The 25,365-nt window shown below is 39.4% G+C and overlaps 1 protein-coding gene across 1 annotated transcript in view; it reads right to left on the bottom strand.

The window, feature by feature from the left end:
- Window positions 1-25,365, bottom strand: part of SLC9A4 (solute carrier family 9, subfamily A (NHE4, cation proton antiporter 4), member 4) — a 77,988-nt gene that overhangs the window by 18,589 nt on the left and 34,034 nt on the right. The window contains exons 5-8 of the mRNA XM_006884548.1: window positions 16,213-16,415; window positions 15,565-15,651; window positions 9,173-9,243; window positions 4,067-4,228 (exon numbers count right to left, since the gene is read on the bottom strand). Coding sequence (XP_006884610.1) covers window positions 4,067-4,228; window positions 9,173-9,243; window positions 15,565-15,651; window positions 16,213-16,415 — 523 coding nt within the window. The remainder of the gene's footprint in view (window positions 1-4,066; window positions 4,229-9,172; window positions 9,244-15,564; window positions 15,652-16,212; window positions 16,416-25,365) is intronic.

Consider the following 25,365-nt stretch of genomic DNA (forward strand, 5'->3'; position numbering starts at 1 on the left):
CTACTATCATATTTTTACACTCATTGTAAGGCATAATGCTTTATATATTATATATAATAAGCTGTATACGGCACCTATTTTTTTAGGATTATTTGGAGAATTAAGATAATATATACAAATACAATAGGATTTTACATATTTAACATCATCCTCACTGCATTATATACAACTTCTGATGGTAGTACTGTACCACAGATTATAGGATTTAGAAATTTAAACTTCTTGAAAAACAGTTGCTTAGACTTCTGGAGAAAGAAAAAAAATTGATGTGTGTTTTGCTGTTGCCATCTCATGCACAATAATATGAAGCAAACTGAATACACACTTCTTTTTCCTCTTATTGTATGAAGGTTTGTTGCTCCAAACATTAGCTGCTTTGATCCTTAGAGAGGAATTCCTTTTTGCTAGATGTCCTACAGATTTCTGATGAGATCAAATAAATGCAATTTAAATACTAAACTTGTGTTAAGCTCCAGCTTTTAAAAACCGCCTTCCCCACCTCAGTTAACCCACTGGTTTTGGTGACAGAAGGAAGAGAAGTCCTTTACTTACTACAAAGCTTTCTTTCTAATCTTGAATCAATGTCTGAAAAATAATTGCCTAAGCAGAGGGGCAGAAGGGCCTTTTTCAAATAAAGCTGGTTTAAAAATTTCCTTCAGATCAGAAACTGAGGAAATTGCTTATGACCTGTGCAACATAGTGCAGAGATTCATAATATGCTTTACCACATGATAGACTGATTTTCATTTGAGATAAGCATCCCACATACCTATATCAACTGCTCACATAACTTATAACAGATCCAATCCAGGAAGTCCTTATACTCTGAACTGTTGGAACTTGGCCAGCCTCCTCTACACGGTCCAGGCAGGTCCACCTCATCCGTTAGTGAGGAGGTAAACTGCTGGTGGTCAGATTTGGCTTACATCTTATAGTATACGCTTGATGGTTCCCTATTCTGGACAATATATATTTTATTATTATTTTTTTTATATAAATGTTTTGACCCTGCTAAATCATGACAGCAAAGACTGCGACTGCTTTTACTATGTTTGGAACAGAAACTGTCTCATTGGAAGTGATTCATAGCTGACACTTCACAGGGTTTTCCTAAGCTGTAAAGGGCAGGGGAGGCCATTGTCCATATTTCTCCAACAAAGTGCTTGGTGTGTTCTATTCACCAAGGGGTCAGCTTTGGGGTTAGCAGGAAACTCCACCGAGCACATTTTGGCAAATACTGTTGCTCTTATGTATTGTTGAGTTGGAATCCATTCACAGTTGACCCTCCAGTGGATTTTCAGAGGCTTTAAATCACACAGGAAAAGACTGGGCATCTTCCTCCCAAGGAGCAGCTGGTGAATTCAAACCTATTGCCCTCCAGCTAGCACACTAAGTTGGCACACTTTGAGCCACCAGGTTCCCAATAAAGAGTGCTGGGCGAGTGAGCACCTGCCATAGATACAAAATGTGTGGTGTAGACAAAACCTCAATAATCAAGATAAGCATTTTTTTAATGCTATATTTTAGAAAACAAGAATTAATGCAAAAATACACAGTGAATAATATATCAAATTTTAAAGAGAGACAGGGCTAGTATTACTGATTGTTCTTTTTGCCTTCAGCTCCAGTCTGGCTCAGCATGACATTACACTAGTATATATATTTTTAGTACATTCCCATTTTAGTATCAGAAGCGTCTGTAAAATCTTATAATGAGAAGCACTAAAACAAACAAATAAGAAAAACAATTTCACTGAGAAATGAAGCCTTGTATTTCCTATTTATATTGTGTTCCCTTCAGGGAATGCAGTGTAGACATTTAGAGTTTTCTCAGGCCATGTAAGAAAGGTGAGGGTGTTTCTGATTCATTAACAGCTAAGAGATGAAGGAAGGTGTTATCTCGGAAATAATACTCACATATTAGTGTCAATGTCATTGCTATCTATTCTTGGCTCTTCCCTCATCTTACTCTTTAAAGGTGAGAACCTAATTGAACCTCCTGACCAAATGTTTTCAGCAGCTGAAGATGACAGGGTGGGAAGGGGTGGCTGGTGGGCCTACTGCTCCTTCTTCTAAATGTGTGTTATGATAACTTCTCTTGATCCATTGGGTTACAACTGGGCATCTTCGAGAGATTAATTAATGCTTGTGAACTTGAAGGGGATTTTGTTAATGTCAGACCAAGAATCGTGGGGAAGTTAAGGGGGCTTTGAAAAACACCTAGCTACAGTGCTTTAGAAAATTAGTCTCTAGATGTTCCCAGAGGACTGTTTTAAAGAAAGGGATACAACTCATTACCATCCACTCAGAACCAACTCATAACTGACCCTACAGTGGTTTTTTTTAGAAGCAATAAATTACAAAGGAGGGGATTGCCCATCTTTCTCTTACAGAGCTTCTGGTGGACTTGAACCATCTGCCTTTGGGTTGGTAATGCAACTCAACCCACTAGGCTGCCAGAGATCCTGATGTTAAGGGAAGCCATTGTGCAATGATGGATTCATATTCTGGCATCTTCTCTGTGTCTCATTTTTACATCAACTTCCTGTGTCATTCTCAAAAGTCAGTAACCTCCCTGCTCATATTCCAAGCAAGGTAAACCTCACACAGACTCAGGTTTCACAATCTTACTTTGATAGTTATGTTAGATAAAATTACAAGTGCAACTTCCTTTTTCAATGGCCCATCAAATACTATACTGTTGCGGGATGTTGGGGAGGAAGGGAGGGTCTCTGGTCAGGACAGATCACCTAAGCTCTGGATAACTGCAATCCTCCCACGGCCTTTAATATGAGTTAGAGAAAGCTCCCCTGTGTTTGGCTATACTCACTTGAGAAAGCTCGCTACCTGGGAAGACAGCTACTGCATCTGTTGAGCTAAGAGTGGTCCGCAGGAGGCTGAGGTTCTCCCTAACCAATCCGCATGTCCTCCGTCTGTAAACCCACCCTATCCTGTCTTCCTGTTTATATAAGGGTGCTGCAGTCCCAATAAAATTGAGCTGGATTGACTCTGATCCTCTCCCAGAGTAGTGTGTCTCCTTGTGCTTACCCCCATCAGGGTGTCTCTGTCAAGTTGCTGGGGAACTCACAGCAACACCATACCTTTCATTACTACCACAAGTAAAACATGGTGACTTCAAGCATTTTTTTTTAACCAGACTTATACCCCAATGGATCTTCATGGTTATGATCTTTTGAAGGAGCTAGGCAGACCATTTCTCTGAGGCACCCATGGGTGGGTGTGAAACATTAACTTTTCTTCTACGTGGTATAGCACTAGTCTGTGCATCGCTGTACAGAGGCAACTCATAGTTGCTGTGATCTAAACACTAATGTGGCAGATGCAATAATGGTTACCTATGGTGGACAGTGTTTGGTGGAGCTTCCCGATTAAAACAATCTTGGAAGCAGGAATGGCATCCACTTCTGAAATGGCTTACCTCCGGAAACTCTATGAACAGTGCTCAGGTCTTTTGTTCATAGGGTCGCTATGAGTTGTCTATGACTCAATGGCACTTAACAACAACAGAAGATATCCCAACACCTAGCCATTAATACCATCTGGAAACTCTTCACCACCACCTCTCCTCCTCAAGGTTGGATTTGAGGTTGAGCTTGTCAGGAGGTTGAGCTTGTCAGTCTTGACTCAGGAGAGGAAGAGAATTGACTTACCTGAAATCATGCAACAGTGCAATAGCAAAATCTAAAGAATTTAGGTTAATAAAGGCTATTCTAAAAGGTCCATATTTTAGTCAGAAGGGGAAAGACAGGCTTGGCAAAGGTCTTAAAATTCTTTAAATTTACTTGCCCATCTGATCCCAAGAGAATAGTCATAAGGTAATTCTAAGGAGGTAACTTTGGCTAGGAGGTCATTTTCAGAAAGTAAGTGAAACACGTTGGGCATAGGCCAAGCCACAAGATGCCAAGACATAGTCTAGCATTACATCATGACTCCATACTCCTGTTTCTTCCTCAGCACTCCCTGTATCCCAGTGACCCAGAATAATGGGCCAGTCTGCCTTGGAATTCTGACTAGGAATGTAGATCAGAATGCAGATATGACTTACTGGTAGGGCACCAAGAAAACTGTGGAACGTATTACCCCAGTCTCCACCATCTCGATAGCTTGCTTCATTTCTAGCTTCTTGTACAAAGACACGATGCTCGATTTGGGCTGATTCGTTCGTATTAAGATTTTCCGTAAATATCTATGATCGAACTTCTTAAACCTAAAAACAAAAACCGAGATGCCGGAAATATTTCCTCTCTGTGTATATTCTATGAGTATCTTTTCTTAAACTAAGTATCAACTTACTATTCACTATTCTGAAAGACACAAGGGCAATGTCTGGAGTTCATAGCGTTTAAACATATTGCTTCCCCACTCCCTCCCATGCTAAATCATAGCATTTATATATATTTTTTAAAAAATAAAGGAAGAATAGCCTACTGGCACATTGAAAATCAACTAAACAAAAGCAAGAGACGAGCTGCAATCAGGGTAAAAAGTGAGCCTACACAGGGAATGGGAGTGGCCCAGTCCAGGGCGGCTCCGATTGTAAGAGAAGAAATGAGGGTGGATGGGGCTTTTGAACAAGTGTTCCATTCTAATAGCTCCTAACAGCAGCAGCTGCACTTACAGTAATACTGGCCTATTCAACCAGAACCCAGTAAGTTTAAATGGTCTGGCAGTTACAGTAGTTTTGCCCCATTATGCTGCAGATCATTTTGAATCCTGCCAATTAAGCGTGGGGGTGGGGAGGGGAGGATGGAGAAGAAAGAAAAAACAACGCACATATGTCCCGACAGTCTAAATGGTGGAGACACTGAATAGGCTAGACGCTGATGGGAGCTGACTATTGTGTACCCCTGGCCGGCCCATTAGCGGCTGAGTGGCACGTATGCATGTGGCCACAGTTTGTTTAGAACAGAAATTTTCAACACTTTCAATCACTTTACATTCAAGGAGTCGTTTGTCTGCCTGCTTTATTTTGTGGAGGGAAGGGTAATTTCCTGGACTACGGGCTTATTGTCTCCTGATTGGTCTCTTCTCCATGAGACACCCAGACTCCTTTTCAGTGACGTGTCCCCAGGTGCAGCCTTCTGTGATGTGTTCTTGACACATACATGCCTATTCTTGCCCCACCGAGGTGAGCCACCAGCCTTCTGACCTTCTTTGCTGGCCTTCTTTCTAAGATGCTATTGTTCATGGGTATTTCTCAGCACATTGTCGGCTTCCTAACCTGCTGTTTCTTGACACTCCTTTCCTCTGGTGGTGCAAAGGAGACCTTGGTGGCGCAGAAGTTAAGTGCCTGGCTGCTAACCTAAAGGTCAGTGGTTTGAGCCCCCTACATGCTCAGTGGGGAACTGATCTGACGGTCTCATTTGGTCTTGGAAACCTTATAGGACAGGTCCTATAAGGTCACACTCTGAATGGGAATCAGAGATTATTGTTATTTGCCATTTGAGCCAAAACCAACTCATAGCTGACTCTCCAGCAAGTTTTTAGAGGTAGTCAATCTCCAGGGAAGATTGACCGCTTCCTTCCCTCAGAGCAGCTGGTGAATTCAAACCTCTTGCCTTAGGGTTTGCAGTGTAACTCCTTATCTGATAAGGCCCCCAGAGTTCCCTATGAGGTACTTGGTTGTTGTTGTGTACTGTTGAGTCAGAACTGACCCATAGATGGCCTGCCCAGAGAGTTTTCAGAGACAGTTGATCTCATGGGAGGAGATTGCTCATCTTTCTCCCATGGAGCAGCTGGTGGCTTTGAACCACTTGCCTTCGGATTGCAGCACAACTTCTTGCTACTAGGCAACCAGAGCTTGACCTGCTAACCAAAATATCTCCTAAGAAGCAAGGCCAGACAGCCGACTTCTGGGAAAGCTGGCCATTGAAAAGCGTGTGAAACACAGTACCATTCTGATTTGTATGGGGTTGTCCTGAATTAAAACCGACTCAGTGGCAACTAGGCTTATAATATCCACATGCAGTGGTCACTGTGACCCTTGTTATTTGCCACTGTGCGGCTCCCACCTGATTAGTTTCCTAGTGCCTTGCACACTCTAAATCTGTCCTACTTTCCTTCAGGCCTCTCTGATCTATTTCTCTGAGTCGCCCCATCCTTCTGTTTTCTCACCTGAAATATAGGATTGGGAGCTTCTCAGAGCCCTGACTTCAGACAGCTTTCACTCTTCGCACAGTTGGAGTGATTCACTCAAGCCCATCGATTTAGTCACCAGCTTCACAAAAAGAACTTTTGACTAAATCCTCAAAGGCTATCTGAGCACATGGGTTGACATATTTTAAATATAATCTGTTATTTAACTTCTACACATTCACTTATAATTTTTATAACTCTAAACTCATTGGCTTAGAGTTAATTCTGATACTCACTATCCATCCATTTTCTGTGGCTTTAAATTGTAAAGGGAAGCGACTACCTACTTTTTTCGAGAGGGTGGATTTGAACCTTCAGCAATGCAGTCTTTTGGTTAGCAATGCATCATCTTTCAAACTAGGCCATCAGAGCTCCCTATACTTAACATTGTTAATAATGACTGTTCTACATTGGCTATTGTCTGCAAACCTGAGAGCTGATCTTATTTTCCCTTTTGTAAGAGCCTTTCCCCCCAGCCTGTCAGTGTTCATGTTAACCGCAGAGACAGCTCAGAATTCTTTCTGGCAGCTTTTTGTCTTCATGGTCTGAAATCTCTATGGTTCTTTAAAATAAAAGAACTTTTAAAGGTAGATCTGAGTTCAAAGTAGTTCTGCTTCAGAATAGATTCAGTGGCCACTTGGAGTCAATTTCTTCATCATTAAAGTGAGAACAATAGCTATTAGAGCTATTATGCACGGCTGTTGGGGAGATTATGTGAGTCACAATATGTTAAACAGCTGGCAGGCCACATAGAGCTGACTTTATGTTATATTTTTAAAAAGTTTAGGTTGTGGGGTTTTTTGTTTGTTTGTTTTTGTTATATCTATTTTTAAAACTTCTTTACAAACCTCTCTATTAGCAGTGTCGTTTTTAACCCATTCTGCATGTCATTTCTACAGCTTGTGTTCCAAAAATCAAGTCATTTCTCTACTTAACAAAGCCTTTTGATGTGTTAAAACTCAGACAGAATTTTATAGCACAGAACACCTTAGCATTCCGTGCAAAAGTCCATGCAGCCTCTTGTCTTTCTCTGTCTGTCCTTGAACCATGTATGCTCTTTTCTGTGTCTGCACATTTATATATGCCATGCTACTATCTGGAATACTGCCCATTCATCTTCGCCTAGAGAACAAGTAACTAGTTGCTATGGAGTCCATTCTGACTCAGAGTGACCTCTTCTGGGTCCTGGTGAAACTATCCTCCATAGATTTTTTTTCCAGTGGCTGATTTTTTTAAGTAGATTGGAACCACCAAACTTTCAGTAACTGAGCTTTGCCTGGAAAACTCTTTCTTTGCTTTCAAAAGCATACTTTTATTATTATTATTATTATTATTATTATTATTATTATTATTATTATTACTCTACGCATCAACATTATATAATTTACATTCCTCATCATTATCATGTGTGTGTTCTTTTCTCTCTTTCATCCTACTGTCCATCGACTGTATTGTTAGACTCTGAAGACAAGGAGAATGCCTTGCTCTCTTACTTAAAACCAGACCCATTGCTATCAAGTAGGTTCTAATTTATGACAACCCTTCTCTCCATCTTTTTCCCCACAGAGTAACTAGTGGATTTGAACTGCTGATCTTTCCGTTTGTAGCCCAGTCAATAATCTACTGCACCACCACGGCTCCTTGATATCTGCCATCTACCTTGATGGTTTTATGAGCTACCAAGCTGGAACTGACTTGTAGCAATCTGTCATAGGTTTTAAGTAGTGGAGAAGGTAACTACTCATCTATCTCCTGAAGAGCAGTAACTGATGGATCTGGCACCACAAGTACTTACCACAAGGCTGCTAGAGTTCCCTTTTCTCTATCTCCCCTTGTTATTGTTGTTGCCACAGCTGTTATATGCTGTTGAGCGGACTGCGGCTCACAGTGACCCTATGAACAACAGATCTGAAACCTGCCCGATCCTGTGCCAACCTCACCATTTCTGTCTGGCATACTTGAGCCCATCGCTACAGCTACTTTGTCCATCCACCTTGTTGAGGGTATTTCTCTCTTAAGGTGTTCCTCCACATTTCTAAGCATGACGTCCTTCTCCTATGACTGGTCATTTCTAACAACATGCCTAGTGTATGGGAGATGAAGTTTCACCATCTTTACTTCCAAGGAGCATTCTAGTTTGATTTTCTCTAAGACAGACTTGTTTATTCTCTTAGCAATCCATGGTGTATTCAGTACTCTGCTCCAATATTACAACTCAAAGGCATTAATTCTTTTTCTATCATCCTTAGGCATTTTCCAACTTTCAGATGCATACCCAATAATTGAGAAAGCCATGGCTTGGATCAAGTGCACCTTAGTCTTTAAGCTGACATCATTGCTCTATAGTACTCTAGAGATATTCCTGACAACAGATTCTCCTGATGTGACTCATTTTTCTTTTCATTTCTTGATTGAAAAAAAATCTGTTTTAGTGACTATTAAAATGCCCAAGGTATAGATTTGTTTAAGTAAAAGAATATTGAATGGGTTTAGTTGTTTGGTTTTTTTTCTCAAATAGAAAAAACGATAGGGTTTGGATTTAAAACATCTTGATTTAAAAATGTACACCAATTTCTATTCCAGCCTTCATAAACAAAGTATAAGTTAGTCTTTTAAGGCTCATCCTCAAGGAAACTCTCTGGAGCCAGCTAATGAAGATACCATTCATTCCTTGGCTGAGCTACTCTTATTGCTGGAAGCATTTTCCTTCTTTTACATTTAAATTTAAAAGCTCCTTTCCCCTCGGTCAATTGTACTACCACTCATTGACAGCAACCTAGAGCAAGTCTATGTTTCTTTTACTTGACAACAGTTTTGTTTTCCAAGGTAGGCCTTCCCAGGACTTCTGACCAGCTCAGAGAGTGGCTCACATAGCATGACTTCTAGAACTTTAATCTCCAGGAGATCCAGTTCTGCCAGATTCTTTTAGTTTGATGTCCTGCTACCATACAACCTTTGGAGGCTCTCCATGCCACAAATATTCCTCCCCAGGTAATGAAATCTTTGGCTGCCTTACTTGTCTCTCACTTGGTAGTGACTCCATTGCCCACACACATCTTCAATTCCAGCTTTCAAATGATCCATCAGCTGCCAAACCAAACACAAGAAAACGGTTGCTGGTGAAATGTTAACGCTGAAAGACATAGAAGGAAAGTGAATACATTTTGGAAAACAAAGACAGCTTTAATATCCTGGATATTGTCCTCTTTTCTATCACTCAGTTCTTTTAGCGGAACTATGAAATACCTTTCAGAGTAATTAAACTTAGTTTCATGATTCAAGAGGTCTATAGATAAGTTTCTTGATAATGCACATAATTTGCCTTGAAGACCAGTTACCTGGCATTTGCTTTGAATAATAATTCACTAGAATGATCTCGGAAATTTTTCATTACTGAAATCACATTGATGCAAAGCCTAGTGATTAACTGATACTTTTAATTACATGCAAAATAAAAGAGAACATCAGCATTCAGTTTAAAAAATGTAATCCTACAGATCGTCTATTATATTAAAACATATAATAACAAAACTTATCTGTTTTCATTTTTAATCTAATTATTTGTTTCACATATGATTATATTTTACAGTCTAAGCCAATCCAATGTTTGTTTTATTAAAAAAAAAGTTTATCAAAACTTACAGAAAAGGAGAATTTGTTCCAAGTAATTAAAATCTATATTAGATGCTGAGGTTTTAGAAAATAAAATATTATATTGATTTATAAATACTCCATTGACCCTCTACCTTCTACCAATAAGTAAATATGCAAATTACATGGTTTTGGGTGTGGTTTGGTTTTATGGTTGGTTTTTTTTTAGAAAATAAAAATGAAATGAGAAAGGAATGTAACAACCAAGTACTGTAGGTTTAAAGCAGTTGAGATTGTCATAGGTACATAATTAGGGCTTAAAATAATGAATGAGAGAAGAAAATGATGGTGACAAAAGTCTAAAATAATGTATGCTTTTATTTTTGAAACATCTAAAACTTATTTTTTAAAAACTGCTTATATTTTTCACATCTTTAAAAAATCAAATTAATTTCTTTCTTCAGGTGGCTTCAGGCTTTAAACTCAGGACTGATTTTGAAAACCTTCACCAGGTTCTCGTGCATTAAAATTATGAACTTTCAAAGATGAAAAAAAAAAAAACAGAAAAAAATTTACTCCAATCATTTCCCCAAAGCTTGTCTCTCATGTGTCCCCACTCTAGCAAGTGTCCCCAAGCATCACTTGAACACATTTATTTCCCCGCTAACGATAAGAATAGATGATTAGAATGTTCTTTTACGTGTTGAACTAAAATCTCTCTTGTTATACCTTCCACTCTTATTTCTATTTCTTAGAGCTCTACAGATTGGGAGAAGCCATAGTGGTGCAGTGACTAAGCTCTCAGCTGGTAACTGAAAGGTTGATTGATGGTTGAGACCCATTAGTCACAGTGCAGAAGAAAAGGGTGGCAGCCAGCTTCCATAAAAATGATAGCCTTGGAAATCCTGTGGGACAGTTGAACTCTGTCCTATAGAGCGACCATGAGTTGGAATTGGCTCAATAGCAACTGTTTGGGGTTTTGGTTTTATACAGAATGACATCCCTTACAATGCCATGTTAAACTTAAAGCAATAAGTAGAAATCATGCTCGTTTATTTTTACTTTTCCAGAGTAGGAGTTTTCCACCAAACCTATCACCAGACAAGAGCCATAGTAGTTCTTCTCTTACGCTAGTAAAAGTTCAGGAAGAGCTAAGACAATGGAACAATGCTTTCAGAAGCAGTTAGGGTAACTCTACATTAGACATGGGGATGATTTTTTATGGTGTCAACTTGGCTATCCTACAGTCTCAAGTTTTTCAAACAAATATGAATCTAAGTGTTACTGTGAAAAGCACTTTGTGCTACATAATCAGCTCCTTTCAAGTAAGTGCGATCATTTTACTAATTGGGGTGAGTCTGATTCAATGGTCTTGTGGACATGGATGAGGTTTCCTGGAGGAAAAAGAACTCTGTAGTCAGGACCTTTCACACATGCTCAAGTGTTCTAGCCTGCTCTTCCTAAAGTATGCTCTGTGGATTTTGGACCTATCTAACCAGCCTTCACAATCATGCTACCCAATTATTTGCTGTGAGTCTCTTGGCATTTCTCTCCAACTGATTCTGCTCCTTTAAATAAAATGGATAGAATGCATATCCTTTAGTTACATCAGTTAGTTAGTAGGGGCAGAGAGGGAAAAAGAAAAGAAGACTGTAAGAACAGAAAAAATTACAGCAGGCAAGAAATAGACTGACAGAGCTGTCTAGCTTCACATACTTGCTACTTTTCATGGAAAAGAAAATGTGACTTAAAAAAAGGACGGAGCCAAGGGAAAAGACTAAAGAAGAGAGCTGAAAGGGGGAAGAGTGGGATGAAAATTCTCAGAGAATTATTCAGAGTTTTGAAACCAGTTTGTCCAGTTAGATTTTCAAATTACTAATGATATTTAATTTGGGGTTTCCCCCCCTTCTATCACCTCTCTCTATCTGTGTTTCACTGATTATGCAAAGGCATTTGACTGTGTGGATCATAACAAACTGTGGCAATTGGCAGCATCAGGATGGATGGTGAAGAGCCTGAGATTGTTCACAGCTTTAAGTTTGCCTGGCTCCACAGTCAACACTCTTAAAAGGCATATTGCCGTGGGAAAGTCTGCTGTTAGGAACCTCTCCAAAGTACTGAAGAGCAATGGTATATCTCTGGAGACTAAGGTGCATCTGATACAGGCCATGGTCTTTGCAATCACTTGTTATGCATCAGAGATTTGGACAGTGACCAAGGAGGACAGAAGGAGAATAGACACATTTGAGCTGTGGTGCAGGAGAAGAGTATTGAGAATACCATGGACTGCTAGGATAACAAACAAATTCATCCTGGAAAGGGTTAAACCGGGCGGCTCTTTGGAGGCAAGGATTCTGAGGCTCCATCTAACATACTTTGGACATGTTGTAAGGAGGAACAGGTCCTTGGAGAAGGACATCATGCTTGGGAGGGTGGAGGGACAGCGCAGGAGGGGAAGGCCCTCTATGAGGTGGATTGATTCAGTGACTGGGATAATCGGGATGGGAGTGTCAGAGACAGTGCAATTGGCACAGGACAGAGCAGAGTTTAGGGCTGTTGTACATAGGGTCGCTATGAGTCGCAAGCAACATCACCTCTCTCCTCTTGGTTTGAAAGTGAGTTTCTGGAACTGTTCAAATCCACCAGCCACTCCAAGAAACAAGAGCAGTATTCTCCTATAAAGATTTATAGCCACAGAAACCAAATGGAAGGTGGCTAGGAGTCAGAATCAACTTAACAGTGGGTTTTCATTGTTCGTGCAAGTTCCACCACAGTATTTTGTGTGTGCTAAACTGTTCTTGAATTTTATGGATTTCTAGATGTTTGGCTTTCTCAGTGGACTATGCTCATACCCTTACCTATGCCTATTATGTGTGGCTCATTGTTCTTGTTAGGTGCCTTCAAGTCATGGTGACCCCTGTGAGCAAAGAATCTTGCCCTATCTGCATCATTATTGTGATTACTCTCATGCTCAAACTCATTCCTGTATTCACTGTATTCATTTATCTTCTTGATGGTCTTCATTTCTTTCAGTCACTAACCTTCCACATTTCCCAGAATGATACCTTTTTCTAAAGATTGACCCTCTTAATAACAGCATGTCCCAAGTATGTGAGACAAAACCTCATCAGCTTTGTGTTTAAGGAGCATTCTGGTTGCACTTCCTTCAAGAGAGAGATATCTGTACTTTTGGAAGTCCATGGAAATTCAATGCTCTCTGCTTACACTCTAGTTCTGACGCACTGATTACTCTGCCATGTGTACTCATGGTTCCAATTTCAGATACATAGGAAGCAAATGAAAACACCATGACTTGGATCAGGAATACTTTAATCTTACAGCCAATATCCTGCCCTTTCGCACTGTGGAGAAGTCTTCAACAGTAGTTTTTCTTAATGCAACACATGCTGTGATTTCCAGACTTCTGGTACCAAGGGTGTTGATTGTGGATCTCAATAAGATTAAATCATTGTCAACTCCATTTCCCCCCCCTTGATCTATCATGGTGCTGCCTGTTATTTTCTTGATATTGAGATATAGTCCATATTGAGTGCTGTTGTCTTTGATGTTCTTCATTCAGTAAGTCCTTTAAGTCAACTTCACTTTCTACAATCAAGCAACACTTAGGAGGTGAGGTTTGGGACTTTTGTGTTCATCGGATTTAGATGAGATTTTGGAGTTAATAATGTAATAGATTATGACTTTTGATGGTGTTAATATGGATTTTTAACTTGGGATACATGTGACTCTTCAGCTGTTAGAGAGCAGACTGACAGACAGAATGATGTCTGACTTTCCAAATATGTCCACATCTTAATTCTCAGAACTCATGAATATTATCAGTTGTAAGGCAAAGAAGAATTAAAGGAACAAATGGAATTAGAGTTGATAACGAGGTGAATTTAAGATGTATAGAGTATTCCGAAATATTCATGTGAGTAAAAGGATAAAATAAAAAGTAAAAAACAAAACCTATTGTATGGAGTCAATTTTGAAATCACGGTAACCAAAAAACTCCCTGCCATGTAGTGGAGTCAGCTAGTCTCCATTGGTTTCTGAGGCTGTACATTTTATGGGAAAAGAATGTCTTTCTTTTGCCCATAGAACTGTTTCTGGATTTGAACTGCCAACATTTACATTATCAGCCTGACATGGTACACACTAGGACAGCAAGGTGCATCAGAGCCTTCAAATTTGGAAGAATGACAGTTGTTATTAGAGTGGCATGATGTGTGAAAACCAGTCATTGAAGATGACCACCCCTTTGAGAATGAAAGAGGGCCAAGAGCCAAAGAATGTAGGAGGCAGACAGTCTCTCTAGAAGTGGTAAAATGCAAGAAAATATTCTTCCCGTTGTTAGATATCATTGAGTCAATTGTGAATCATAGTGACCTTGTGAACAGATCTGATCTTTGCCCTATTCTATGCCATCATCATGATCTCTAATATGTTCAAATAAATTGTTATAGTCACTGTGTGTCAATCTACCTTATTGAGGGTCTTCCTCTCTTTCTCTGACCATCCACCTTTCATAGCATGATGTCTTTTTCCAAGGATTGGTCCCTCCTGATAACATAATACTCGAGAGCCACTAAATAAGGCATGCAGCCATTATGACTCCTTGATTTTAGTGCAGCCAGAACTGTCCTGGATTTCTGATCTCCAAGAAAGTGAGATAATAAATTTGTGTGTGTTTTTTTGTTCTTTTTAGGGGCTTTTAAGTCAAGCATGACTCACAGAAACCTTATGAACAACAGAACCCTCTCCTGTGCCAGCCTAATCATCTCTGACATGCTTAAGTCCATTGCTACTGTCACTGTGTCAATCCATCTGGCTAAGAGTCTTCTTCTCTTACGAGGACCTCTATCTTTCCAAGTATGATATCCCGTTCCAAGGAATAGCCTCTCCTAGCAACATGTCCAAAGTATCAGGGATGAAGCTTTACCATTTTTGCCCCTAAGCAACAGTCTGGCTGCATTTTTCCCAAGACATATCTGTTTGTTCTTTTGGAAGTCTATGAGATATTCAGTACTATTCTCTAACACTATACCTTGAAGGTATAAATTCTTCTGTCATCCTTATTCATTGTCTGGCTCTCAGATGCATAGCGAGTGATTGAAAAGACTATGTCCTGAATCAAGCCCACTGTAGTCCTCAAACTGACATCATTATTCTTCAGTATTTTGGAGAAGTCCCTGACAGAAGATTTTCCCAATACAACATGTTTCCTGATCTTCTGATTGCTTTTTTCAAGGGTTTTGATTGTTGATTTAAGCAAGATGTAGTAATTGACAACTCCAATTCTTTATCCATCAGGTTGCCTAGTGTTGAGGACCTTAATTTTTTTGATGTTGAGATACAATACATTTTGCAAGGCAGTGGTCCTTGATCTTCTCCAGCAAGCATCTCACACCCTATTAGTTGAAACGTGTCAACTGGTATCCCACCCATTCCTGCCCCGCCTATTTTTTGTTAATGTCTTGAGAGCAACTTGAGCTTATTCATTACCATTGGCCCCTGAAATTTTTCAGTGTTAACCAATTTCTTCTGTTACAGATTTTAGTGCAACCAGATCCATTCTGAATTTCAGAGCTTCAAATCTGTGAGATAATTTGTTTTGTTAGAAGTCACTAAGTTCGTGATTTCTTATGGCAACAGTAGGAAATGAGTACAGTCACTTTTGATGAAAACTGGGGAGAAGGTGGGCTATAAATGTAAATACATATTCCATCAAAACTCTAGGTTAACCCCACAGGTGACAAAGGGGCAATTTTAAAAAGAAATGTGTTAATGATGACAAAAGGTGGAATAACTTACACGGATGTGAAGCTCTTCATTGATAGATTCTTTTTTATTAGTTTTTTTAACATCCAAGTATCTGACCAGAGGACCAATTGTGATTCCCTAGATTGAAAGTTTAAAAAAAAATTAAATGAAGATTTTTGTCGTGATAAAGACTGTCAAAATAGAAAACAAATCTATTAGTAAAATTATTAGGCCCTCCAATCTGTGTGCCTGTGTTTGTACTAGCCTTTTCTGTATAAGTAAACATTCCAGTGTAAATGGTTTTAGTTATAAATAAAGTCTTTTAGTCATGTAATAAAAATAGGTATTATTGTTTGTGTTTTAAAACAGGAATTTAATTTTATTTCTTAAAATAGCCTTTGCTGTTTCAGTTAGGTGGACATCAACACCAAATAAAACAGTCATGTTAGCTAGTATTATCTTAGGATCTTAATTCTAGAAATGCAGAAAGAGCAGCTATTGTTAACCTGTTACTCAGGAATATGTTGATTAATTTGTTTTATTTGTTGAAAGACATCCTATTTTAGAAGCTACAGAAGGACCAGAAACATGTGGCTATTTTGTTCTGATATTGAGTACATGCTATAAATAAAATAAAGGCCCCTTTTTGGTATTGCAGAAATTGACTCTGTATCCCTTTATAATAAGAAATCTACTAACCTGAATAAATGCTGTAAAATATATAACTACTAGGGTAGCAGTGACAAACATTTTCTTCCTAGGGAAAAGAGACAGAGGAAGCAAAAATGCAAGTGAAAAACTTCCAGCTCCTCGGACACCACTGTAGAAAATTATGCACTGGTCCTTGATGGAGAAGGGGAAAGTCCGAAACTGGTTACTGACATAGAAGAGAGCAAACACGCCTAGAAAGGGGAAAGAGGTGTTAGAGCAGAGGGCGACAAAAACAAGGGGTGACACAGCAGCGCTGAACCAAGGCAGTGTGCACAGGCCTTTCAAATGGTGTGCCCTGGTTTCATCACACACCCATACTTGTGGATCCCAGACAGAATACCTTACAACCTTTTTATTTTCCAGTTAATTGTACTTTCCTAGAATTGTATATAGATGTGTGACTATGTTTGCATGTAAAAGAATAAAATCTCCCCTGAGATTTACAGCCACCTACAAATCCACTGGAGGGTCAATTCTGACTCGACAGCAATATGTTTGAGTATGGAGTTTGGTGATTTTTTAAAAAAATGTTAGAAATAGTAGTTGCCAATCTGCATGCATAAGTTTTACTTTGTCTTTCAAACTAGTTAAAGGCAAGATAGTATTTGGGAGATGGAGGAAGAACAACATTCTTATAATCTCTTTGGGGAACCAAAGGAAGAAACTGATTTTGAATATGGAAAGAGCCTCCTCAGCAGCTCTAGTTTCTGCAAAGAGAGGGAATCCTTTATATAAGTTGGTTCATTCCTTCTTCACTTATTTCAAAAAGGAATTAAGTTGGCATGGGTTCAAACATAGTTCCTTATCCTAAGGAGGTAAGTGAGAAGCTTGATTTAAAAATATTTTCCAGCCGTGCTAACTTTCCATCCTCAACTTTCAATAGCCTCATGTGACTTCCAATCATACAGACTCACAGCAAGTCTTCTTATTACCTTTAACAAGAGGCACATTGATAGGGTAAAAGAATAAAATACTTTAAAACAATTACTTTTTATTTTGTTTGTCCTGGCAACTACAAATGCCAGTTATAAGATTTTAAGTAAAGTTTTAATTTTTCTACACTGTCACTTTCTTTTTTAAAAGTGCTAAAGAATAAGGTTATCAGACCAAAGACTAAGGTGTGCCTTATCCAAGTCATGGTATTTTCTATTGTATCATATACATCTGAAAGTTAGACAATAAAGAAGGAAAACCAAAGAGTAATCAGTGCCTTTGAATTGTGGTGTTGGAGAATACTGAAATATGCCATGGACTACCAAAAGACAAATAAAGCTATCTTGGAGTAAATGAAGCCAGGTTGATACTCAGAGACAAGAATTAGGTGGGAGGCATAGCACTTCCTGACCTCAAAACCTACTACACAGCAGTAGTAACCAAAACAGCATGGTACTGGTACAATGACAGGCACATAGAAGAATGGAACAGAATTGAGAACCCAGAAATAGACCCAGCTATCTATGGTCAACTAATATTTGACAAGGAAATCAAAGCTATCAAATAGGGAAATGGTAACCTCTTCAACAAATGGTGCTGGCAAAACGGAACTTCCACCTGAAGAAAGATGAAACAGGATCTACATCTCACACCATGCACAAAAAACAACTTAAGGTGGATCAGAGAACTGTGAGTAAAGCCAAAAATCATAAGAGACAAACTGGGATCAAGCTTAGAAGCACTAATCCAAGGTATAAAGAGACTGCCAAATACAAACAGAAATGCATAATCTAAATAGGATTAAATTGATTCATGGGACCTTCTAAAGATGAAATCCTTGTGTGTATCAAAAACTTTTTCCAACAGGGTGAAAAGAAAACTCACAGACTGTGAACAAACATTTGGTAATACCATCTCAGACAAGAGTCTTATAACAAATGGTTATAGAACACTCCTGGGCCTCCATAAGAAAAAGACTGATAACCCAATTACAAAATGGGCAAAAAACATGGAGAGAATTTTCACAGAGGAAGATATTTGAATGGCAAACAGACACATGAAGACATGCTCTAAATCACTGGCAATGAGAGAGATGGAAATCAAAACCACAATGAGGTACCATCTCACTCCAGTAAGTATGGCAAAGTGTAACAGGGTTACAAGTAATAAAAGCTGGAGAGAATGTGGCGAGAAAGGAACTTTTATACATTGGTGGTAGGATTGTGAAATGGTACAATAATTCTGAAAGGCAATTTGGTGCTTCCTCAAAAAAAGGTGAACATAGAAATTCCATATGACCCAGTTATTCCACTATTTGGAATATACCCTAAGAAAATGAGAACTGAGGTACAAACTGAGCTTTGTACACTAATGGTCATAGCAGCATTATTCACCATTGCAGGAACATGGAAACAGTCCAAATGTCCAACCACAAACAAATGGATTGAGAAATTATGGTACATTTACACAATGGATTACTATGCAGCACGCAGGAGCAATAACTTTGTAAATTATTACCTAACTTGGGAGGGACTGGAGAGCTTTATGCTGAGTGAACTAACTCAGACCCACAGGATAAATTTTGTATAAAACTATTATTGTAGAATGAGTATGAGGATACAAGAGAAGTGGGAGAGGTTGGAAGCAGAGGGATGAGGATGTGGAGGACAGAGGTGGGGGATTAACCATTGGGTTGTACAATTTGATGGGTAGGAGGGTAGGGAAATTGAAAGTATTTGTTCTTGAAAACAACGTATTAGAATTTTGTAAATAAACTAGTGTTGTTGTTGTTGTTATGTGACATCGAGTCACCTGGGACTTATAGTTACCCTATGTACAACAGCCCTAAACCCTGCTCTGTCCCGTGCCAATCTCACTGTCTTTGATACACCTACCGCCATTACCCCAGTCACTGAATCAATTCACCTCATAGAGGGTCTTCCTCTCCTGCGCTGTTCCCCCACCCTCCCAAGCATGATTCCCTTCTCCAAGGACAGGTTCCGCCTTGAAACATGTCAAGAATATGTCAGACAAAGCATCAGAATCTTTGTCTCCAAGGAGCAGCCTAGTTTAACCCTCTCTAGGATGAACCAGTTTGTATTCTTAGCAGTCCATGGTATATTCAATACTCTTCTTCAACACCACAACTCAAAGTATCATTCTCCTTTTATCCACCCTAGTCATTGTCCAACTCTCTGATGCATAGGAAGTGATTGCAAAGACCATGGCCTGTATCAGTTGCATCTTAGTCTCCAGAGTGACATCATTGCTCTTCAGTACTTTGGAGAGGTCCCAAACAGCAGACTTTCCCATTGCAATATGTTTTTTTATTTCCTGGATGCTAGTGCCAAGAGTGTTGGCCATGGGTCCAAGCAAACTAAAGCTGTTAACAATCTCAATCTCTTCACCGTCTATCACAATGTTGCCAATTATCCCAGTGGTGAGTATCTTTGTTTTCTTCATATTGAGCCTCAATCCATATTGAAGGCTGCAGTCCTTGACCTTCTGCAGCAAGTACTTCAAGTCCTACTCAGTTTCAGCAAGCAGAGCTATGTCATCTGCATATCACAGATTGTTGATTTATATTCCATCAATCCTGATATCACACTTCTCCTCATACAGCCCAACCTCCCAGATAATCTGTTCTGCATATAGGTTGAAAAGGTATTGAGATACATACCTGGAGTACACCCTTCCCAATTTTGAACCATGCAGTGTTTCCTTGCTCTGTTCTGACAACTGCCTCCTGGTCTAAGTATAGGTTTAGCCTTCACACGATCAAGGGTTCTGAGATTCCCATTCTTGTTAGAGTCAGCCACAGTTTGTTATGATCCACAAAATAAAATCAAATGCCTTTGCATAGTCAATGAAACATAGACATTTTTCTAGTACTCCCTGCTTTCAGCCAAGATCCATCTAACATTAGCTACAATATTCCTAGTGCTACAACCTCTTCTAAAGCCAGCCTGCACTTCTGGCAGGTCTCTGTTGATGTGCTGTTCCAGTCATTTTTGGATAATCTTTAGCAGAATCTTGCTTGTATGTAAGATCAATGACATTGTTCTATAATTTCCACACTCTGTTGGATCACATTTCTTTGCAAATACAGATCTCTTCCAGTCAGTTTGCCAAGTGGTTGTCCTCCAGATTTCTTAACACAACTTGGTGAGCACATCTAGGGAAGCATCTGTTAGTTGAAATATGTTGATTGGTATACCCTCTGTTCCTGGGGACTTATTTTTTTGCTAATTCCTTCAAAGCAGCTTGAACGTCTTCCTTCATCACCATAGGCTCTTGCTCATCTATTGTTCCATTAAATTCTTCTGTGTCCACCAATTCCTTTTGATACAATGACTCTGTATACTCTTTCCATCTTCTTTTATTATTTCCTGGATTATTTAATATTCTACCCTAAGCATCCTTAATATAACAACTCAAGGTTTAAATTTGTTCTTCAGTTCCTTAAGCTTAAGAAAGGTTGAGCTCTGGAAATTGTTAGGTACACACGAAAGACGTGGAATAGAAATTTTCAAAAGGGAAGAAAGAGACCAGCAGACACGGACTTCAGCAACCCCCACCCCACAGGTAAATGCGACATAGAAGCTTCACAGATCAAGGCAGCGCTGGAAACCATTGGGGCCCAGAAAAACAATCTATACACCAGATCTACAGAACACATCACTCTCACTTGGGAAATATTACCCCTAAACTCAAGATACACTGGCCACAGCATAAGGAACTGTCAGTAGCTGAAGTGTTTAAGATCAGAGAAGCCCATAAAGCTTGAGATATATGCTATCATATCAAGGGCTGGACAATGGGAGATAGGTGTTCAGGGAGCAGGTGGGAGTGGAAGGGGATGCTGGTGGATGGTAGAGCAGGGAAATGGGTGGGTCAAGACACTTGTGTCATGGGCAGGAACAACACTGAAACTAACGTTTAATTTAACAATTGGAAAATATCCTTCATCTGCTTTTTTTCCATAAAATGCTTATCTGTCAGATCCTTCTCTAAATAAACTAGTAGAAAATAATTTTTAAAAAATTAGATTGAAATTTATTCTCACATACTTTGGATATGTTGTCAGGAATGACCAGTCCTTTGTGGGGGGAGAGTGGGGAAACATCATCTGAAGAAAGTAAAAACATCACAGAAAGAGAAGTAGAGCCTCAATGAGATGAATTGACCCAGTGACAGTAACAATGGAGTTGGTGACAAAAGTGGTGTGGGATCAGACAAGTCTCAGAAGTATTGTTCACAGGGTTGCTATGAGTTATAGCCAACCCAATAACACCTAAAAAGAGCATTTATATATTCTAGCTACCTCATCTACTCAAGAGATACAAGGAAAACTTTTACCTTAGAAGACACAAATTAGGTTTAAAAAGATACCTACTAATAACACCCAAAAAAGTCTTTCTTATATGTTGTAATCCCTGGGAAGTATAGTTAAGTGCTCCACTCAGTGAATCCAATCAAAGACTTTTGAAGATAGGTTTCAAAATCTGCTTAGTTACAACTGATATAAATTTATGGGAAGTTCTACTATGCACGCATGGGATCACCACAAGTTGAAATTGACTCACTAGAGATCTGTGCTATGGTCTTTTCAATCACTTGCTACTCATCTGAGAGCTGAACAATGACTAAGGATGAGAAGAAGAATTTATAGTGTTGAGAAGAGTAATGACTATTCCCTGGACTGCCAAAAGAACAAACAAATATGTATTGCAGAAGGTGCAGCCAGAGAGCTGCTTGGAGGCAAAAATGAAGACGCTTTGTTTCACTAACTTTAGTCTTGTTGCTAGAAGTTCATCTTTGGAGAGGGACATCATGCTTGGAAAGGTGGAGGGATGGGAAAAGAGAGAAAGAACCTCAACCAGGTGTACTGACACACTGGCAGCAGCAATGGACTTGAAGAGTCAGAGATTGTGAGGATGGCACAGGATAGGACAGAGCTCAGTTCTGTTGAACTTATTAACACCTAACAACAACAACAACAACAACATAGAGTGTAAGCTTTTATAAGTGTGAGCTATTATGGTTTTAATGAATCAGGCTGGAATTCAGAGAAACATTTTCTTGTTTCAACAGTCACTATAATAAGTGCCAAGTCAGTTCCAGTTCCCTAAGCTATGAAATGAAAGGTTGAATTGATAGATTTACAAGTCAACAATGTCAAGGTATTTATATTAGATTAATAATATTAATCTTTTCCTGTTGTTATTGTTATGTACAATTAAGTAACCTCATAGCTACCCAATGAAGTCTTCCCTAACCTGAGCCAGTCTCACTGACTCTGACACACCTAATCTGACTCCTCCAATCACCATGAGAATCCATCCTGAACTGTCCCTCCACCATTCCAATCATGACATCCTTCTCCAAGGTCTTGTCCCTCCTGGCAACATGGCCAAAGCATGTGAGAAGGAACTTCAAAATCCTTGCCTTCAAGGAGAAACTTGATTTCACTCTCTCCTAGACAGACCTATTTATTCTCTTGGCAGTCCATGGTTTATTCAATTCTCTTCTCCAGCACAACTCAAAGGCATCAATTCTTCTTTGGTCATCCTTAGTCATTGCTCAGATCTCTGATGCATAGCAAGACAATACCTATTCTTATCTGAGTTTGTTATGTGTAACAATATTTCACTTCACATTAGCTCTACTTCTGTATATATTCATAGAATGTTAAATCAAAAAGGGACTCAAGAAATTTGTCTGATCCAAATTAATAATTTTGTGGTTAAAGAAGAAGATTGTGAGTAGTTAAGGGACTTGTTCCAAGGTTAAATCACTGGCGAAGAAGAGTGCCAGGACTTGAATTAAGAATATAAATACTCTACAACCAGGAGAAGATAAAATAGATGAATGGGACCTTCTAAGAATCAAATCCCTATGCATATCCAAAAACTTCTCCAACAGGGTAAAAAGGGAAGCCACAGACTGGGAAAAAGTATTTGGTAATGACATGTTAGATAAGGGAACTATATCTAGAATTTATAAAATACTTGAGCACCACAGCAAGATAAAGGTAAATCATCCAATTGAAAAATGGGCACAGAATATGAACAGACACTTCACCAAAGAAGACATTGAGATGGCCAACAAACACATGAAGAAATGTTCAAAATCCCTAGCTCTAAGAGAGATGCAAATTAAAACAACTATAAGATATCATCACACCCCAGTCAGAATAGCAAAATTTAACAGAACAGCAAGCAGCAAATGCTGGCGAGGTTGTGGAGAAACTGGAACCCTTATTCACTGTTGGTGGGAGTGTAAAATGGTGCAACCACTGTGCAAGGTGATATGACACTTTCTCAAAAAGTTGCATATAGAGATACCATTTGACCCAGCAATTCCACTACTGGGAATATATCCCAAAGAGACCAAAACTGACATCCAAGCAGATATATGAACACCCATGTTTATCACGGTTCTGTTCACAATAGCAAGGAGCTGGAAACAACCCAGGTGCCCATCAACAAATGAATGGATAGAGAAGCTGTGGTATATTCACACAATGGAATACTATGCTGCATTGAAAAACAAGGAAGTCATGCAATAGTATTATGCTGAGTGAAATATCTCAGTCACAAAAGGACAAATATTGCATGGTGCCACTGCTATAAAATGGGACTGATATCAGGGTTGGGGTAAGACTGAGAAAAACTGGATAAATTGTGCATACTGCACTGGAACAGATGAGGGAGTGAGTAATTTAAAAGTGATGTATTATAGGGTATTATGGTTATCACAAGAGTCCACTATCACAAGAGTCCACAATTAAGGTTGCATAGTGGAATGTACTTGGGGAGGTGGGAGGGGTGCGGGGTGATTGTGTACCAGGGAGGGAGTGTTTCTTTTACTTTTAGAAGAGAGGAGTGAAATGGGGGTGGGGGGACTGGGCAGGGAGAGAAGTGTAGCAATGAATGAATGGAAATCCAAAATCCAAAATCTCTGTAAATGTTCATTAAAATTATTAAAAAAGAATATAAATCCATTTTACAGCTTTCTTTTCTTTACTAAGGATCCAAAAGGTATATATATTTGGAGATACTTTCATTAATATTTTAGTATTTCTACATATGGATTGAGGCTCAATGTCAAGAAGACAAAGATTCTCACCACTGGACCAATCGGCAGCATCAGGATGGATGGTGAAGAGATTGAGATTGTACACAGCTTTAGTTTGCTTGACTCCATAGTCAACAGTCTTGGCACCAGCAGCCAGGAAATTAAAAGGCGCATTGACATGGGAAAGTCTGCTGTTAGGGACCTCTCCAAAGTGTTGAAGAGCAGTGGTGTCTCTCTGGAGACTAAGGTGCGTCTGATACAGGCCATAGTCTTCGCAATCACCTGTTATGCATCAGAGAGTTGGACAATGACCAAGGAGGATAGAAGGAGAACTGATGCCTTTGAGCTGTGGTGCTGGAGAAGAGTACTGAGAATACCATGGACTGCTAGGAAAACAAATAGATTTGTCCTGGAGAGGGTTAAACCGGGTGGCTCCTTGGAGGCAAGGATTCTGAGGCTCCGTCTAACTTACTTTGGACATGTAGTGAGGAGAGACTGGTCCTTGGAGAGGGACATCATGCTTGGGAGGGTGGAGGGACGGCTCAGGAGAGGAAGGCTCTCTATGAGGTGGATTGATTCAGTGACTGGGATAATTGGGATGGGAGTGTCAGAGACAGTGCGATTGGCACAGGACAGAGCGGAGTTTAGGGCTGTTGTACATAGGGTCGCTATGAGTCGCAGGCAACTCGACGGCACATAACAACAACAACAACAACAACAACACATTCTTGTTATCTTTTCTTAGGTTCTGATTAAGAAATTCAAGATAAGTTCTCAGCCAATTCCCCTAATTTTTCTGAGTAGTTTCGATGACTCCAGTAGCACTGTGCCAGAAGTTTCAAATATTGGTTAAAGAAATTTTAAAATACAGTTCTTTATAGTCAAAAGACACTGGTTGCCTATGGTAAGATGCTGTGATGCAATTACGAAGGCATGCAGTTCAAGTACACCAGGTGCTCTTGGGAGAAACATGGGCCTTCTCTGCTCATGTGATTTACTACCTCTGAAAACCTACTGAAGGTTAGCTGTGAGTATGTTTTGACTCGACAATGCACACACACACACACACACACACACAGACACAAAACACTAAAAACAAACACAGCAACATATTGTAGTTCAATACTC

This window comes from Elephantulus edwardii, unplaced genomic scaffold (assembly GCF_000299155.1).
Source record: "Elephantulus edwardii isolate Elephantulus edwardi_28Jun2011 unplaced genomic scaffold, EleEdw1.0 scaffold00036, whole genome shotgun sequence".
Taxonomy (NCBI): domain Eukaryota; kingdom Metazoa; phylum Chordata; class Mammalia; order Macroscelidea; family Macroscelididae; genus Elephantulus; species Elephantulus edwardii.